The 19890-nt window shown below is 44.9% G+C and overlaps 1 protein-coding gene across 1 annotated transcript; it reads left to right on the top strand.

Moving 5' to 3' along the window:
* The first annotated feature begins 12698 nt into the window (after positions 1-12698).
* On the top strand, positions 12699-18364 carry LOC118394215 (probable G-protein coupled receptor 21). The gene has a single exon (XM_035787441.2). The coding sequence runs from the start codon at positions 13444-13446 to the stop codon at positions 14500-14502; it is 1059 nt and encodes a 352-aa protein (XP_035643334.1). The 5' UTR covers positions 12699-13443; the 3' UTR covers positions 14503-18364.
* Positions 18365-19890: the final 1526 nt, after the last annotated feature.

Raw genomic sequence — 19890 nt, 5'->3', positions numbered from 1 at the left:
CTTATGTTTCACAAAGTCGTGTCTGAACAACGACATGGGTAATATACAGTTGGCTGGTTTTTCCGTGCATCGGCAAGAAAGAACAGCATCCTCCAGTAAGACAAGGGGTGGAGGTCTGTGTCTATTTGTCAATAACAGCTTGTGCGCAAAATCAAATATTAAGGAAGTCTCTAGGTTTTGCTCGTCTGAGGTAGAGTATCTTATGATAAGCTGTGACCACCCTATTTACCAATCATTTTTATCTATATTTTTCGTAGCTGTCTATTTACCACCACAAACCGATGCTGGCACTAAGACTGCACTCAACGAGCTGTATAAAGCCATAGCAAACAAGAAGATGCTCATCCAGAGGCGGCGCACCTAGTGGCTGGGGACTTTAATGCAGGGAAACTTAGTCTGTTTTACTTCATTTTTACCAGCATGTTATTGTGTGCAACCAGAGGGGAAAAAAACTCTAGACCACCTTAACTCCACACACAGATACGGGTACAAAGCTCTCCCTCGCCCTCCATTTGGAAAATCTGACCATAATTCTATCCTCCTGATTCCTGCTCACAAGCAAAAACTAAAGCAGGAAGTACCAGTGACTCGCTCAATACGGAAGTGGTCAGATGACGCAGATGCTAAGCTACAAGACTGTTTTGCTAGCACACACTGGAATACGTTCTGGGACTCATCCAATAGCGTTGAGGAGTATACCACATCAGTCACCTGCTTCATCAATAAGTGCATCGATGATGTTGTCCCCACAGTGACTGTACCTACAAACCCCAACCAGAAGCCATGGAAGACAGGCAGCATCCTCATTGAGATAAAGGGTAGAGCTGCAGATGAACCGTCAAACACGCAAAGCATAAATACAGGACTAAGATTGAATCCTACTACACCGCATCCAATGCTCATCCAATGTGACAGGGCTTGCAAACTATTACGGACTACAAAGGGAAGCCCAGCCACGAGCTTCCCAGTGACACAAGCCTACCAGACGAGCTAAATGACTTCTATGCGCGCTTGGAGGCAATCTACACTGAAGCATGCATGTGAGCACCAGCTGTTCCAGATGACTGTGTGATCATGCTCACCGTAACCGATGTGAGTAAGACCTTTAAACAGGTCAACATACACAAGGCCTCAGGCCCAGACGGATTACCAGGGCATGTATTCTGAGCATGCACTGACCAACTGGCAAGTGTCTTCACTGACATTTTCAACCTGTCCCTGGCCGAGCCTCTCATGCTTTCATGTTTCAAGCAGACCACCATAGTCCCTGTGCCTAAGAACACCAAGGTAACCTGCCAAAATGACTACCGACCAGTAGCACTCACGTCTCCAGCCATGAAATGCTTTGAAAGGCTGGTCATGGCTCACATCAACACCATAATCCCAGAAATCCTAGACCCACTCCAATTTGCATTCCACCCCAACAGATCCACAGACGATGCAATCTCTATTGCACTCAACACTGCCTTTTCCTACCAGGACAAAAATAACACCTATGTGAGAATGTTGTTCATTGACTACAGCTCAGCGTTCAACACCATTGAAGGGCCTAAGGGCCCCTTAGGGATGCGTGCTTCATACCCTCCAGTACTCCCTGTTCACCCATGAAAATGGCCAAGCATGGCTCCAACACCATCATTAAGTTCTCCCTCAATGTGACCAAGACAAAGGAGATGATTGTGTACTACAGGAAAAGTAGGGCCGAGCACACCCCCATACTCATCGACAGGGCTGTAGTGGAGCAGGTTGAGAGCTTCAAGTTCCTTGGTGTCCACATTACAAATAAACTATCATGGTTCCAAATACACCAAGACAGCTAGGACCTCTACACCAGGCAGTGTCAGAGGAAGGCCCTAAAACTAGCCAAAGACTCCAGCCACCCTAGTCATAGACTGTTTTCTCTGCTACCGCACGGCAAGCGGTACCGGAGCACCAAGTCTAGGACCAAAAGGCTTCTTAACAGCTTCTACCCCCAAGCCATAAGACTGCTGAACAACCACTCAAATGGCTACCCAGACAATTTGCATTGACCCCCCCCCCCCCTCCCAATTACCTCGACTAACCTCTGCCCTCGCACATTGACTCGGTACCGGTACCCCTTATATATAGCCTCGTTATTGTTATTTTATTTTTGCTCTTTCATTTTTTACTTTTGTTTATTTCTTGAATATTTTTCTTAACTCTTATTTGTCTTAAAACTGCATTGTTGGTTAAGTGCTTGTAAGTACGCATTTCACAATAAGATCTACACCGGTGCATGTGGCAAATAAAATTTGATTTGATTTGATTTAAAGAGCATTTGTGAGGTTGGGAACTGATGTTGGGCAATTAGGCCTGGCTCACAGTCGGCGTTCCAATTCATCCCAACGGTTTTTGATAGGGTTAAGGTCAGGGCTCTGTGCAGGCCAGTCAAGTTCTTCCACACCGATCTCGACAAACCATTTCTTTATGGACCTCGCTTTGTGCATGGGAGCATTGTCATGCTAAAACATCCCCAAACTGTTGCCACAAAGTTGAAAGCACAGAATCGTCTAGAATGTCATTATATGCTGTAGAGTTAAGATTACCCTTCACTGGAACTAAGGGGCCTAACCCAAACCATGAAAAACAGCACCAAAAACAGCCCCATTCCTCCTACAGCACCAAACTTTACAGTTGGCGCTATGCATTCAGGTAGGTAGCGTTCTCCTGGCATCTGCCAAACCCAGATTCGCCCGTCAGACTGCCAGAGGGTGTAGTGTGATTCATCACTCCAGAGAACACGTTTCCACTGCTCCAAAGTCTAATGGCAGCGAGCTTTACACCACTCCAGCCGACGCTTGGCATTGAGCATGGTGATCTTAGGCTTGTATGTGGCTGCTCAGCCATGGAACTCCATTTCATGAAGCTTCTGACAAACAGTTATTGTGCTGACGTTGCTTCCAGGGGCAGTTTGCAACTCTGTATGTAGTGAGTGTTGCAACTGAGCCGTTGTTGCTCCAAGACGTTTCAACTTTACAATAACAGCACTTACGTTTTACTGGGGCAGCTCTAGCAGGGAAGAAATTTGACGAACTGACTTGTTGGAAAGGTGGCAACCTATGACGGTGCCACATTGAAAGTCACTGAGCTCTTCAGTAAGGTCATTCTACGGCCAATGTTTTTCTATGGAGACTGCATGACTGTGTGCTTGATTTTATACACCTGTCAGCAACGGGTGTGGCTGAAATAGCCGAATCCACTGATTTGGAGGGGTGTCCACAAACTTTTGTATATATAGTGTATGTTTGCATCCTGCCTCTGTTTGATGTGCCCAGCAGCGCAGTAGAGCATGTCAAAGAAGTGATTATTTAGTGATAATGTTACAATTGCAGTATGAAAGTCGCTTTCTACGGTATGTCAGTGTACAAACGTATCCCATCACTCTTTCGCTTTACAGTATGTATTTTTAAGACTTACATGAATAAACAAGATAATAGAATACAATTATAAATGCATTATTTGCGCTTTAGTGAGTTTGTTGGACTGACTAATCCCATTGTTCATAACTGTGATGAATGTGTAGTCACACTTACATGCTCTTAAGTGTCACTAGATAAACAGTGTTTTGACTCAGACAGACTGACAACAGATAGGCAGGTCTGGCAGCTGTATCAGGTCTGAATCTAGCTACAGGAAAGTATTGCAATACAGTGTACTGGTAGCCTATAAAGAGACCTGGATGTGTGTCTGATGGTGTAAGCCTATTTTACAATGTAGAATCCAACAACATGCACTATACCTGGGCAAGGTAAAGTACAGTATACACAGACGTGTACAGTTTATAGAAGCGTGGGACATAGAGAGTAATGTACACTTCAGCACCTATAACTGACTGGCTTAACTGTGTTGATCATGGCCATTATCAAGGAACAACATGATGTGTCAGGACTGGTTGGTTGTCATGGAGAGGAAAAGTAAAATGCCACCGCCTCTCTCTGGTCTCATCACTTAAGTAGTACATCTGACCTATGACCTTTAGGTGATGATGCATCCCCACAGGCTCACGCTGGTATGGATAACATTCATGTGATGAAATTGCTGTTTTTTATCACTGTTTTTTGCTGTCGTTTTGATGTGAGGGGTGAATGTCATCCCACCCGATTTATTGAGTCATGAAATAATGACCGACAGACTCAGTTCACTTTATTGGCCTTATTCAGGAATTTGTCTTGCATCATCAGCTCTTTAGTTCAAAGACAATCAACATATGCAAACAACAACGAGATCAACTGACGACAACAAGATCACAGAGGCAGATTACAACACAAACAAGATAGGCTCATTCTCCACTGTCCATCAGGTTGTCTGTTGTCCGTCCCTTGAGGATGATACCAAACTAGACAGTGGACTCGTCCTGCAGAAATGATAGAAATTGTCTCTGGCACCAGTCAGGCCTTTAGTAATCGAGCCAGTGCCAGTGTCTAACTCAATTTGGCCAGAAGGAGTGTGGCGGAAAAGAGACTGTCTTTACGAGTAGGAGTTAGTTATAATAGGTAAATGGATACACTACAGTGATGCACAGCACATGTGTGTGGTTTTGAGTGAAGGTATGGCTCAATGTTCTGTACTCGGATATACATCTTCTTACAGAAATACTGGCGATATCATATTTACAGTTCCACTGTATTACTTCAATTACTTCTACTACTGGTACTATTTACTCTCTCAATATAGCTGTATATATACCCATCACACACACTGCAGCTTCACCTTTCTGTGAAGCTGATAATACCTGAAGAAACGAAGGGAAATTAGTCACAGCCCCACCTTCAACCACCACCTTCTCCCAGAGAACAGTGTTTACTATTTACTGGTTTACTATTTCCTGTGGTAATATTGGGGTGAGACATGTGGGTAGATGTTTACCTACTCTGCAGGGTGAAGGCCACAGAACAACTCAGCACTTGTTCAGCGGTTCCAGGCCGACTTTGGCCCCATAATGGCGGCAGATGTGCATGAATTGACCCTTGACCCAGTGGTAAACATGATCAATGACTGACACAAACCACCTCTCAATGCCTGCTCTGTTCCTCTCCACAAACTCGCACACACTGCAGACTGGGCTGGGCGTCTCTCGGATTGCATCCTACCTGTCAGATTGATCCTACCAGCTGATGTGTCAGCACCACGTGTTCTCACTACTGGTGTCCACCATGGCTCGGTTCTTGGCCCTCTCCTCTTTTCTCTATACACCAAGTCACTTGGCTTCGTCATATCCTGACATGGACTCTCCTATCATTGCTATGCAGATGACATTCAACTACTTTTCTCCTTCACCCCTTCTAATACCTAGGTGGCGACACACATCTCTACGTGCCTGGCAGACAGCTCAGCTTGGATGAAGGCCCACCACCTCAAGCTCAACCTCAACAAAAAAGAGCTGCTCTTCCTCCCAAGGAAGGCCTGCCTACTCCAAGACCTCTCCATCACAGTTGACAACTCTACGGTGTCCCCATCCCAGAGTGCAAAGAACATCGGCTTGACCCTGGACAACATCCTGTCGTTCTCTGAAAACATCAAAGCAGTACTCTTGCTGGTTCACGCTCTACAACATCAATAGAGTATGACCCTTCCTCACCCAGGAAGCGTCACAGGTTCTAATCAAATCAAATCCAATTTTATTTATATAGCCCTTCGTACATCAGCTGATATCTCAAAGTGCTGTACAGAAACCCAGCCTAAAACCCCAAACAGCAAGCAATGCAGGTGTAGAAGCACGGTGGCTAGGAAAAACTCCCTAGAAAGGCCAAAACCTAGGAAGAAACCTAGAGAGGAACCAGGCTATGTGGGGTGGCCAGTCCTCTTCTGGCTGTGCCGGGTGGAGATTATAACAGAACATGGCCAAGATGTTCAAATGTTCATAAATGACCAGCATGGTCGAATAATAATAAGGCATAACAGTTGAAACTGGAGCAGCAGCACAGTCAGGTGGACTGGGGACAGCAAGGAGTCATCATGTCAGGTAGTCCTGGGGCACGGTCCTAGGGCTCAGGTCCTCCGAGAGAGAGAAAGAAAGAGAGAATTAGAGAGAGCATATGTGGGGTGGCCAGTCCTCTTCTGGCTGTGCCGGGTGGAGATTATAACAGAACATGGCCAAGATGTTCAAATGTTCATAAATGACCAGTATGGTCGAATAATAGTAAGGCAGAACAGTTGAAACTGGAGCAGCAGCATGGCCAGGTGTACTGGGGACAGGAAGGAGTCATCATGTCAGGTAGTCCTGGGGCATGGTCCTAGGGCTCAGGTCAGTTGAAACTGGAGCAGCAGCATGGCCAGGTGGACTGGGGACAGCAAGGAGTCATCATGTCAGGTAGTCCTGGGGCATGGTCCTAGGGCTCAGGTCCTCCGAGAGAGAGAAAGAAAGAAGGAGAGAATTAGAGAACGCACACTTAGATTCACACAGGACACCGAATAGGACAGGTATAACAGATATAGCAAACTGACCTTAGCCCCCCGACACAAACTACTGCAGCATAAATACTGGAGGCTGAGACAGGAGGGGTTAGGAGACACTGTGGCCCCATCCGAGGACACCCCCGGACAGGGCCAAACAGGAAGGATATAACCCCACCCACTTTGCCAAAGCACAGCCCACACACCACTAGAGGGTTATCTTCAACCACCAACTTACCATCCTGAGACAAGGCTGAGTTTAGCCCACAAAGATCTCCGCCACGGCACAACCCAAGGGGGGCGCCAACCCAGACAGGATGACCACAGCAGTGAATCAACCCACTCAGGTGACGCACCCCCTGCAGGGATGGCATGAGAGAGCCCCAGTAAACCAGCCCCTGTAATAGGGTTAGAGGCAGAGAATCCCAGTGGAAAGAGGGGAACCGGCCAGGTAGAGACAGCAAGGGCGGTTCGTTGCTCCAGAGCCTTTCCGTTCACCTTCCCACTCCTGGGCCAGACTACACTCAATCATATGACCCACTGAAGAGATGAGTCTTCAGTAAAGACTTAAAGGTTGAGACCGAGTTTGCGTCTCTGACATGGGTAGGCAGACCGTTTCATAAAAATGGAGCTCTATAGGAGAAAGCCCTGCCTCCAGCTGTTTACTTAGAAATTCTAGGGACAATTAGGAGGCCTGCGTCTTGTGACCGTAGCGTACGTGTAGGTATGTAGGGCAGGACCAAATCAGAGAGATAGGTAGGAGCAAGCCCATGTAATGCTTTGTAGGTTAGCAGTAAAACCTTGAAATCTGCCCTTGCTTTGACAGGAAGCCAGTGTAGAGAGGCTAGCACTGGAGTAATATGATCAAATTTTTTGGTTCTAGTCAGGATTCTAGCAGCCGTATTTAGCACTAACTGAAGTTTATTTAGTGCTTTATCCGGGTAGCCGGAAAGTAGAGCATTGCAGTAGTCTAACCTAGAAGTGACAAAAGCCTGGATTAATTTTTCTGCATCATTTTTGGACAGAAAGTTTCTGATTTTTGCAATATTACATAGATGGAAAAAAGCTGTCCTCGAAATGGTCTTGATATGTTCTTCAAAAGAGAGATCAGGGTCCAGAGTAACGCCAAGGTCCTTCACAGTTTTATTTGAGACGACTGTACAACCATTAAGATTAATTGTCAGATTCAACAGAAGATCTCTTTGTTTCTTGGGACCTAGAACAAGCATCTCTGTTTTGTCCGAGTTTAATAGTAGAAAGTTTGCAGCCATCCACTTCCTTATGTCTGAAACACATGCTTCTAGCGAGGGCAATTTTGGGGCTTCACCATGTTTCATTGAAATGTACAGCTGTGTGTCATCTGCATAGCAGTGAAAGTTAACATTATGTTTTCGAATAACATCCCCAAGAGGTCAAATGTATAGTGAAAACAATAGTGGTCCTAAAACGGAACCTTGAGGAACACCGAAATTTACAGTTGATTTGTCAGAGGACAAACCATTCACAGAGACAAACTGATATCTTTCCGACAGATAAGATCTAAACCAGGCCAGAACATGTCCGTGTAGACCAATTTGGGTTTCCAATCTCTCCAAAAGAATGTGGTGATCGATGGTATCAAAAGCAGCACTAAGGTCTAGGAGCACGAGGACAGATGCAGAGCCTCGGTCCGATGCCATTAAAATGTAATTTACCACCTTCACAAGTGCCGTCTCAGTGCTATGATGGGGTCTAAAACCAGACTGAAGCATTTCGTATACATTGTTTGTCTTCAGGAAGGCAGTGAGTTGCTCCGCAACAGCCTTCTCTAAAATTTTTGAGAGGAATGGAAGATTCGATATAGGCCGATAGTTTTTTATATTTTCTGGGTCAAGGTTTGGCTTTTTCAAGAGAGGCTTTATTACTGCCACTTTTAGTGAGTTTGGTACACATCCAGTGGATAGAGAGCCGTTTATTATGTTCAACATAGGAGGGCCAAGCACAGGAAGCAGCTCTTTCAGTAGTTTAGTTGGAATAGGGTCCAGTATGCAGCTTGAAGGTTTAGAGGCCATGATTATTTTCATCATTGTGTCAAGAGATATAGTACTAAAACACTTGAGCGTCTCTCTTGATCCTAGGTCCTGGCAGAGTTGTGCAGACTCAGGACAACTGAGGTTTGGAGGAATACGCAGGTTTAAAGAGGAGTCCGTAATTTGCTTTCTAATAATCATAATCTTTTCCTCAAAGAAGTTCATGAATTTATCACTGCTAAAGTGAAAGTCATCCTCTCTTGGGGAATGCTGCTTTTTAGTTAGCTTTGCGACAGTATCAAAAAGGAATTTCGGATTGTTCTTATTTTCCTCAATTAAGTTAGAGAAATAGGATGATCGAGCAGCAGTAAGGGCTCTTCGGTACTGCACGGTACCGTCTTTCCAAGCTAGTCGGAAGACTTCCAGTTTGGTGTGGCGCCATTTCCGTTCCAATTTTCTGGAAGCTTGCTTCAGAGCTCGGGTATTTTCTGTGTACCAGGGAGCTAGTTTCTTATGAGAAATGTTTTTAGTTTTTAGGGGTGCAACTGCATCTAGGGTATTGCGCAAGGTTAAATTGAGATCCTCAGTTAGGTGGTTAACTGATTTTTGTCCTCTGGCGTCCTTGGGTAGACAGAGGGAGTCTGGAAGGGCATCAAGGAATCTTTGTGTTGTCTGTGGATTTATAGCACGACTTTTGATGGTCCTTGGTTGGGGTCTAAGCAGATTATTTGTTGCAATTGCAAACGTAATAAAATGGTGGTCCGATAGTCCAAGATTATGAGGAAAAACATTAAGATCCACAACATTTATTCCATGGGACAAAACTAGGTCCAGCGTATGACTGTGACAGTGAGTGGGTCCAGAGACATGTTGGACAAAACCCACTGAGTCGATGATGGCTCCGAAAGCCTTTTGGAGTGGGTCTGTGGACTTTTCCATGTGAATATTAAAGTCACCAAAGATTAGAATATTATCTGCTATGACTACAAGGTCCAATAGGAATTCAGGGAACTCAGTGAGAAACGCTGTATATGGCCCAGGAGGCCTGTAAACAGTAGCTATAAAAAGTGATTGAGTAGGCTGCATAGATTTCATGACTAGAAGCTCAAAAGACGAAAACGTCATTTTTATTTTTGTAAATTGAAATTTGCTATCGTAAATGTTAGCAACACCTCCGCATTTGCGGGATGCACGGGGGATATGGTCACTAATGTAGCCAGGAGGTGAGGCCTCATTTAACACAGTAAATTCATCAGGCTTAAGCCATGTTTCAGTCAGGCCAATCACATCAAGATTATGATCAGTGATTAGTTCATTGACTAGAATTGCCTTTGAAGTAAGGGATCTAACATTAAGTAGCCCTATTTTGAGATGTGAGGTATCATGATCTCTTTCAGTAATGAAAGGAATGGAGGTGGTCTTTATCCTAGTGAGATTGCTAAGGCGAACACCGCCATGTTTAGTTTTGCCCAACCTAGGTCGAGGCACAGACACGTTCTCAATGGTGATAGCTGAGCTGACTACACTGACTGTGCTAGTGGCAGACTCCACTATGCTGGCAGGCTGGCTAACAGCCTGCTGCCTGGCCTGCACCCTATTTCATTGTGGAGCTAGAGGAGTTAGAGCCCTGTCTATGTTGGCAGATAAGATGAGAGCACCCCTCCAGCTAGGATGGAGTCCGTCACTACTCAGCAGGTCAGGCTTGGTCCTGTTTGTGGGTGAGTCCCAGAAAGAGGGCCAATTATCTACAAATTCTATCTTTTGGGAGGGGCATAAAACAGTTTTCAACCAGCGATTGAGTTGTGAGACTCTGCTGTAGAGCTCATCACTCCCCCTAACTGGGAGGGGACCAGAGACAATTACTCGATGCCGACCCATCTTTCTAGCTGATATGCACGCAGAAGCTATGTTGCGCTTGGTGATCTCTGACTGTTTTATCCTAACATCGTTGGTGCCGACGTGGATAACAATTTCTCTATACTCTCTACACTCGCCAGTTTTGCTTTAGCCAGCACCATCTTCAGATTAGCCTTAACGTCGGTAGCCCTGCCCCCTGGTAAACAGTGTATGATCGCTGGATGATTCGTTTTAAGTCTAATACTGCGGGTAATGGAGTCGCCAATGACTAGAGTTTTCAATTTGTCAGAGCTAATGGTGGGAAGCTTCGGCGTCTCAGACCCCGTAACGGGAGGAGTAGAGACCAGAGAAGACTCGGCCTCTGACTCCGACTCGCTTGATGGGGAAAACCGGTTGAAAGTTTCTGTCCGCTGAATGAGCGACACCGGTTGAGCTTTCCTACAGCATTTCCTTCCAGAAACCGTGAGAAAGTTGTCCGGCTGCGGGGACTGTGCCAGGGGATTTATACTACTATCTGTACTTACTGGTGGCACAGACGCTGTTTCATCCTTTCCTACACTGAAATGACCCTTGCCTAACGATTGCGTCTGAAGCTGGGCTTATAGCACAGCTATCCTCGCCGTAAGGCGAGCACAGCAACTACAATTAGAAGGCATCATGTTAATGTTACTACTTAGCTTCGGCTGTTGGAGGTCCTGACGAATCGTGTCCAGATAAAGCGTCCGTAGTGAAAAAGTTGAGGAAAAAATAAATAAATATATGAACGGTAATTAAAAAGTGAAAACCGTAAAGTTGTCAGGTAGCAAAATAGGTTGGCAACAAAACGCACAGCAACTCGAAAACAAGCCTGTAAGTTGTGACCGGAAATGGGTGACACCTGGAGGGGGTGGAGGGCACTTGGGCACTTGTCATCTCCCACGTAGACTACTTCAACTCTCTGCTGGTTGGGCTCCCCACTTGTGCCATCAGACCCCTGTAACTCATCCAGAACGCTGCAGCCCGTCTGGTGTTCAACCTACCCAAGTTCTCCCATGTCAACCCGCTCCTTCACGCTCTCCACTGGCTCCCAGTCGAAGCTCGCACCTACTTCTGGACCCTGGTGCTTGCCTATGGAGACGCAAGAGGAACTGCTCCTTCCTAACTTCAGGTTCAAACCCTACACTTCAACCCTCTGGACTCTTGGCCGTCCCACCCCAGCAGAAATCCGTCTGAAAATTCAGTCTGAAATTCATCTTCACCAAGTATCTTGTTTAAATCCCACAGTGAGTTCTGTTATACATGATCAAAAATGATGGTTCCATGGCTCCTCTTTCTTTAACCTGCGTGTGTCAGTGAGTTTGTGTGTGAATGTGTGTGGGTGTGTCCATGCATGTGTGTACATGAATGCATAACCATATCTCTCTGTGTGTGTATATGCATGTGTGTCTGTATCTGTATTTGTGTGTGAGGGGACACTTGCACACATGTGTACAGTATGTGATGGGGGAGCCTTCAGAGTCTTCTGTGTATACGTTGGTGGGTGTGCACAGTCTGTGTGGAGAGAGTTCTACCCAGCTATACTCACTGGCTGAGCCTGCAGAGAGGGAGGAGCTCTTCCTCTCAGGCTGTTGCTGCTGCAGGCATAGCAAAGGAAACAGAGAGAGAGAGAACGAGACAGAGAGAGAGCGAGAGTAAGGGGGAGGAGAGGGCAGTACCATTGCTGCATCAGTGCCACAGCAGAATGGAGCAGTAAAGGGCTATCGTTTCCTCCTCATTATTTTACTCTAAACACTCACTGGTCAAAAGAGGTTTGGAATCAGAGACTGGAGCTCCTTGCACCGCTGGATGCTCTACTATACTCCTCCTATCCTCCTGCTCTCTGTGGATGCTGTGGTATTCTGGATTTCTATTTCTTTGCTTCTCTCCTGCAAAGCACTTCTGCTGCTGCTACTTCTAGACATTTACGGCACTGTTTTGGTTGGAATGTGTTTCTGGCTTCTGATGACTGTTTTTGTCCGTTAAATCTCTCTCTACACTGGTTATAATTTCGCCGAGGAATTATAGATCCAGACTTTTAGATGACCTCCGGGACTCCTTGAACTCCACCTGCGGGTATTGTATAGGGCATGCACAGAAGTTGACATCCAGAGATTGTGTTTGTATGCACCTCTGCAGCTCAGTGGGAAGGAGAGAGGACTAGAGGTGGAACCGAAACTAGTGGGTAGACATACTACTGCAGCCATGTGTACTGTACACACCAGAGCCTGCATGTGCTAGGTTAGCCCACCAGAAGGCTGGCTGGTACTGGCACACGACTCAATTACGTACACACACCCAGAGACACACACTCATACACAGCAACATTCTCTGCTGTTCTCAGAGGACAACGTTTGCTACTGTAAGACTGCATTGCACTCTGAGGCCAAAAGTTCAAAAAGAGACTAGAAGGAGAGGAGCAGCAGAGAAAAGGAGGGGAAGAAACAACCATTGAGTAGCGGCTTACCTCCAGGGGGAACTAAAGTGCAAGGGAGAGGAGCACGGATTGATGAACTGACCGTCTGGTTAAAGAGAGAGAAACTGACCATCTGGTTAAAGAGAGAGAAACTGACTATCTGGTTAAAGAGAGAGAAACTCTCCATCTGGTTAAAGAGAGAGAAACTCTCCATCTGGTTGAAGAGAGAGAAACTGACCATCTGGTTAAAGAGAGAGAAACTGACCATCTGGTTAAAGAGAGAGAAACTGACCATCTGGTTAAAGCGAGAGAAATTGACCATCTGGTTGAAGAGAGAGAAACTGACCATTTGGTTAAAGAGAGAGAAACTGACCATCTGGTTAAAGAGAGAAAAACTGACCATCTAGTTAAAGAGAGAGAAACTGACCATCTGGTTAAAGAGAGAAGAGAGAAACTGACAATCTGGTTAAAGAGAGAGAAACTGACCATCTGGTTAAAGAGAGAGAAACTGACAATCTGGTTAAAGAGAGAGAAACTGACCATCTGGTTAAAGAGAGAGAAACTGACAATCTGGTTAAAGAGAGAGAAACTGACCATCTGGTTAAAGAGAGAGAAACTGACAATCTGTTTAAAGAGAGAGTAACTGACCAGCTGGTTAAAGAAAGTGATAAAGACCGTAATAAGAGATGAGAGCAGAACTGAACTGACCGGTCTGTTTCCCGCAGCTCCAACATGAACTCTTCCTCCTCTGATGTGAACCAAAGCAGCTCTCCTTTCTGCCTGCTGGGCCTGGGCTACTCCTACAACCTCAACACCTGCGTGCTGGAGGTATCCGTCATTCTCTTCCTCACCATCCTCATCATCAGCGGCAACCTGGTGGTGATCTTTGTGTTCCACTGTGCTCCACTGCTTCACCACCACACCACCAGCCACTTCATCCAGACCATGGCCTACGCAGACCTCCTGGTGGGGGTGAGTTGTCTGGTGCCCTCCCTGTCCCTGCTCCACTACCTCAAGGGGCTGGACGAGGAGCTCACCTGTAAGGTGTTTGTCTACCTGGTGTCTGTGCTGAAGAGTGTGTCCATGGCGTCTCTGGCATGTATTAGTGTTGACCGCTACATCGCTATCACACGGCCGTTCTCCTATGCTACGCTGGTCACACCATGTCGCCTGCGGGTCTGTATCGGCCTCATCTGGCTCTACTCCGCCCTCATCTTCCTGCCCTCCCTCTTCGGGTGGGGGAAGCCTGGCTACCATGGAGATATATTTCGCTGGTGTGCGACCTCGTGGCAGACCGATCCGGGCTTCAGCTCATTCATCGTGGCTGTGCTGTATGCTCCAGCTACCCTCACTGTGTGTTTCACCTATGGGAGTATCTTCCGCATCTGCCGTCAGCACACCCGCAAGATCACCCAACGCCTCACACGCTTCGGCCCCCAGGGGAACGAGAGGGGCGAGCGTGGTGAAGGGTGCCTGGATAAGCGCTACGCCATGGTGTTGTTCCGTATTACCAGCGTGTTCTACGTGCTCTGGATGCCCTACATCGTCTACTTCCTGCTGGAGAGCGCCGGCCTCTATTGCCACCTGGTGGCCTCCTTCCTCACCACATGGCTAGCCATCAGCAACAGCTTCTGCAACTGCCTCATCTATAGTCTCTCCAATAGCATGTTCCGGAAGGGCCTGGGCCGCCTGTTCACGTCACTTTTCTCCCCCTGTCTGGAACTGGACTGCTGCACCGAGGGGAAGAAGGGTCCTGCTCCACCCAGCCAGCGCCCAGCCCAGGCCTGCTAGGTGTGACAGTCTCCTACAGACACTGTCTGGTTGGTTAGCTACAGTAAGCTAAGGCCTCAGCTTTAGCTCCTGGTGAGTGCAGTGTATTACTACATTGCATATCACAGGGTGTCTCGCTACAATGGTAGTGCATAGACCCCTGAGGCCAGGCCAGAGAGGTGCCCATGTCTATGCCCTTCATTTCAGAGGGGTGGTTTACAGAGGGGTGGGGTTTTCTCCAGTCTTTTTCTGCAGTGTTCTCCCAAGCGTGGGCTGTCTGTTTCTGGCTGTGTGGATCACCACTGTGCATGGAGGAGAAGGTGTAAGGTAGTTTAGATGAACATCAGAATGGATCTGAGGAAAAAAGTAGCAACTCCAGTCGTATAGCTCTGGTGCCATGTTTGGCGCCTGTGAATCTTTAGCCGACCAAATATCTTCCAAATGCAAAAAAAAAGGACAATATCAGCACAACACGACTTGTATTGTGTAAACCACTGCAGTGAAAAACGTTATTTCAACATTGATGCAAAACTGTTACATTGTGTTCTTTCAGGGTAGACAATAGTGAATCAAAACAAGTATTTTGACAAAAAAAGTACTAAAAAGACTGTATTTCTTCTCTTAGAAACTGCAACAGACAGTTTCCATTTTGTAGCAGTTATTGAAAAATTCAAATATTTGAGTGTCAAATGATCTGTTAATGATGCTGTGCATGACATTACAGTATTACATACAGAAAGGATACCAGTTACCAGTGACAGTCCGTTTCCAAGAAAATAATTTAGTTGGTACAGAAGCGTATTTTGTGTATTTTATCAAAAGGATTCTTCTAGGCGGGAATGTTGATGTATAAAATTGCCAATTTTGGCAAGATGGCCGACTCTATGCCCACCGGCATTCTGGTTTATCATGGAGCTATGTCTTCATTCTGCATTCTCAACAAGGAGACAAGTAGATTTATTTGAGAATTGTATGTTCTGTCCATGTTCCCTCAGGTTGAACGTCAGTTGTTTGTTCACCCTTAATTGCTGATGCCTTTAGACTGGTCTTGAAATTGCAAATGCATGACATGCTCCACATTATAATATGGCAGCAATAACATAGTCAAGATGTTCTTATAGATTGGAATTGCATCATGTTAGGCATGCTACCGATCCAGATGCACAGCAAAATACAAAGAGAGACACACTCATTACCGTGTGCATGCTGACTACTTACAGTCGAGCTATTCTCTCCCTCTGTGCTCCTTGGCTCCTGATATCTGTACAGATGAACTGAGTGGAGGAGTAGCACATTAATCTAGACTGTCCTTCTAGAAGGCAGAAGGGTCATGGAGACAATGTGTTTCTAAGGGTTTCATGTAAAGTAGGTTTAGGTGGAACTCCAGTGGGTCTCGAAGCCTTGTATGGACAGTAGATTTGTGAATTGCTTATAGGTTTCTATGTGAACTAAGTTAGATCTGATATGTAGGATAGGAGAGCAGACTTTCGTCAGTGTAAACTTCATTGAAACAATAGAATAAAAGGCGCAAAGGTGATTGTTTTGTATGTGCGGGACTCTTCTTATATGACGAACCCATGGGCACCCAGGTGTAGACAATCACTCCCTCACACGCACAGTAGAGCAAGCTAGGGCCAACCTACCGTGGCAATTAAGCAAAGAGCATTTTAAGATGGGTCTGCAGTGCAGCACTCTGTATTCTTATCCCCAGGAAAGATTGCATTCCATTCTAGGAATTTCAAGAACCACAAGGACAGCATGCAGGCATTTTTTTTACTATAGTGTGTATGCAAAGCTTGTATACAACATCTGTTATGTTTCAAAAATGAACTGTTCTGTATGTTTTTGGATATCTGTTGCAAGAATAGTGTGTCACTGTGGCGTTATGACAGTTGATATCCCAGGTTAATATAGGATAATCCTAGATTTTTTCAAATAAATAATGGGTGAGACAATCAACACTCATTTTAGGATGATGCTATGGAAATGACTTTTTCCGGCTATAGCCTACACAACAATTTATGATGGTTTTTAAATAGCATATTATACAGTATTTCCTTTAGGTCGTCTAGTTTTCAGAAACGTCACCTTTCCGGGAACGACCTTTGTAGTTCAAGAAAACAGATGGGTCTTTATGGCTGTGTTTACACAGCCACACTAAGAACCCAATTCAGATTTTTTTCCTGACTGTCCACACTCAGTTTTATATGTGACCCATATCAGATTTGAGCATTCTATCTGAAGTAGCACATAGATTCAATGCTCCATTCCTGTCAGTGTTCCTTAACATCTTTGGGTAGTCGTCTTGGTAACGGCACTTCAGAGCAAAAAAATCTGATCTGTGCGTCCAGACTGAGGTTGCATATGGAGCATCAGAACTGTATCAGAATTGAGATCCACATATAGATGTGGTATAAATCTGAACTCAAAAGATCAGATTCCAAAAGATCAGATTTACACAGGGAAAAGGCCATGTCAGAAAAGAGTCTGTATTTAATTAGAATATTTGAAAAGATGTCTGTTTTTCCTCAGGGGCCATCTGTAGGGCTTCCTTCTCCCATGCTGCTGTCTCTGTTTGTCTGTTTGTGCAGTGGGGGTCTGTGCAATACAAGTCTCTGTCCTCTCCCAATTCTTCTCAAGACAGTAAAAACATATCAGTAGTGGTATTACTTTTATTTATTTACATTTTTTCCAGGCAGGTCCATTTATAACCAATTCTTATTTACAATGACTGCCGGGGCCTGCCACAAAAGAGCTCTTCTTGGATATCTAACACAAGCTTGTTGGTAAACTGCATTATGCGCATGTGATATTTGATATCTATCTGTATCTGATTGGAGAGTAGTTCTGCATTATCTGGCTCACATGACTGTTCTAGAATGGGAGCATGTAGTGTGTGTTCTATTGCGCTCAAATGACTAGAAACGTGAGCGTTTGTTTTATACTGAGCTCACATGAATGCTCTTCAATGGGAAAGTACAGTACTCAATGTACTTTAGGTTACACTTCATTTTAAGGGGTTCTTATTACAGTTCAATTACATGTGTAATTACTTACCCATGAATATAATTACTTACCCATGAATGTGCACTGTTGAAAATATATCTCCACTCAATGTTATTGCTAGCACTTGCCACCAAAATAAAGTGTACCATCTGGGTTAACTTGGTCATCCCAGATGAGGAAAAACACACTATTTCAAGCATACTGTAGTACATGGAATGTTTGCCTAAATACAATGTAATTATTAGGTGTTACACAGGATTCAGCTAGTTATAATGAAGTGTATCTTGAGAGGTACTTACTTGTAATTAATGTGTACTTGTATAGTACACTACCCATCCTGACAACCTGGCCCTCATTTGAAAGCTTCTGGAAGTTTCACTTCATATCTGTACCTTATTGTGAAATGAAGTGAAACTTCCAGAAATGTTGAAATGAGGGCAGGTTTGGGATGGGGAGTTGTAATGTATTTAGATTGGAACCGCGACCACCATCTCAACTCTCCTATGATTTCTGATAAGGAATAATTTATCATTAATTCTGAGGAATACAGAGAGATAATGGCCAAACTTGAAATATTGAAATCTAAAATGTTTCCTGGTGTTGTGTTTTTGATTAACGTGTAACTGAACAACTAGTTTTTTATACATACTGAACAGGAAAGAGACTTTTGCTTTGCTGCCACCATTAGAAACTCCACAAGTGGTGTTTTGTTGCACATTTTAACTAAAATATAAGGTGGAACAATGCTGGTTTTCCAATGTAAAAAGCAAGCTCTTCAACAAATGTTCTGTACCTCACGTGTTGGTGACTGTACCTGACGTGATGATACGTACTGTATGTATTTTATGACAATTACTGATGACCATTTTGATTCTGATTGTAGCCTGCAACCAACAACTAAATGTGACTTCACCTGCTGGAGCACTTTTTGGCTCAATTCTTTTAGGTTGTGTGCGTTCTTGCTTTAGCATTGTGGGCAATGAGAAAAATGTTTCCTCAAATTGACATGGCACGGACTCTACCCTCTGTTTTTCAAGCTCATCTGTCCACACAAACATACAAACAAATACACGCACGCACGCACGCACGCACGCACGCACGCACGCACGCACGCACGCACGCACACACACACACACACACACACACACACACACACACACCTCTGTAGTGTTTCTCTCCCTCACACACAAAGTGTGTTGATGTAGCGGTGCTGTGGTGAAGCAATGGCTGTGAGGTAACCATGTCGGAGTGTATGTCAAGCCAGAAATAGAGGGAATACGAGCATTGATGTTTATCGTGACCAGGCTGGCTGGATCGCTGGATGCTGCCAACCTGATCCAGGCCTGAGTCACCGCCCATGGACGGGATGGCGGCTGTAGTCGGTGGGAACCTCCGATGTGGAACCTCCGATATCCCTCCTGCCTACTGGAAGTTCTTTGTTTATTACCCTTTCTTCCTTGTTTTCTTCCTTGCTTTCTTCCTTGCTTTCTTCCTTGCTTTCTTCCTTGCTTTCTTCCTTGCTTTCTTCCTTGCTTTCTTCCTTGCTTTCTTCCTTGCTTTCTTCCTTGCTTTCTTCCTTGTTTTCTTCCTTGCTTTCTTCCTTGCTTTCTTCCTTGCTTTCTTCCTTGCTTTCTTCCTTGTTTTCTTCCTTGCTTTCTTCCTTGCTTTCTTCCTTGCTTTCTTCCTTGCTTTCTTCCTTGCTTTCTTCCTTGCTTTCTTCCTTGCTTTCTTCCTTGCTTTCTTCCTTGCTTTCTTCCTTGCTTTCTTCCTTGCTTTCTTCCTTGCTTTCTTCCTTGCTTTCTTCCTTGCTTTCTTCCTTGCTTTCTTCCTTGTTTTCTTCCTTGCTTTCTTCCTTGTTTTCTTCCTTGCTTTCTTCCTTGCTTTCTTCCTTGCTTTCTTCCTTGTTTTCTTCCTTGTTTTCTTCCTTGCTTTCTTCCTTGTTTTCTTCCTTGCTTTCTTCCTTGCTTTCTTCTTTGTTTTCTTCCTTGTTTTCTTCCTTGTTTTCTTCCTTGCTTTCTTCCTTGCTTTCTTCCTTGCTTTCTTCCTTGTTTTCTTCCTTGTTTTCTTCCTTGTTTTCTTCCTTGCTTTCTTCCTTGCTTTCTTCCTTGTTTTCTTCCTTGCTTTCTTCCTTGCTTTCTTCCTTGTTTTCTTCCTTGCTTTCTTCCTTGCTTTCTTCCTTGTTTTCTTCCTTGTTTTCTTCCTTGCTTTCTTCCTTGCTTTCTTCCTTGCTTTCTTCCTTGTTTTCTTCCTTGTTTCTTCCTTGTTTTCTTCCTTGCTTTCTTCCTTGCTTTCTTCCTTGTTTTCTTCCTTGTTTTCTTCCTTGTTTTCTTCCTTGTTTTCTTCCTTGCTTTCTTCCTTGTTTTCTTCCTTGTTTTCTTCCTTGTTTTCTTCCTTGTTTTCTTC

This window comes from Oncorhynchus keta, chromosome 14, assembly GCF_023373465.1.
Source record: "Oncorhynchus keta strain PuntledgeMale-10-30-2019 chromosome 14, Oket_V2, whole genome shotgun sequence".
NCBI classification, from domain to species: Eukaryota; Metazoa; Chordata; class Actinopteri; order Salmoniformes; family Salmonidae; genus Oncorhynchus; species Oncorhynchus keta.
Note: the sequence above shows the minus strand (reverse complement) of the source record. Positions and strands in the feature narration are given on the sequence as shown.

What these genes read in the sequence shown, in the direction of transcription:
- LOC118394215 (XM_035787441.2), top strand. Translation starts at nt 13,444, where the DNA reads ATGAACTCTTCCTCCTCTGATGTGAACCAAAGCAGCTCTCCTTTCTGC.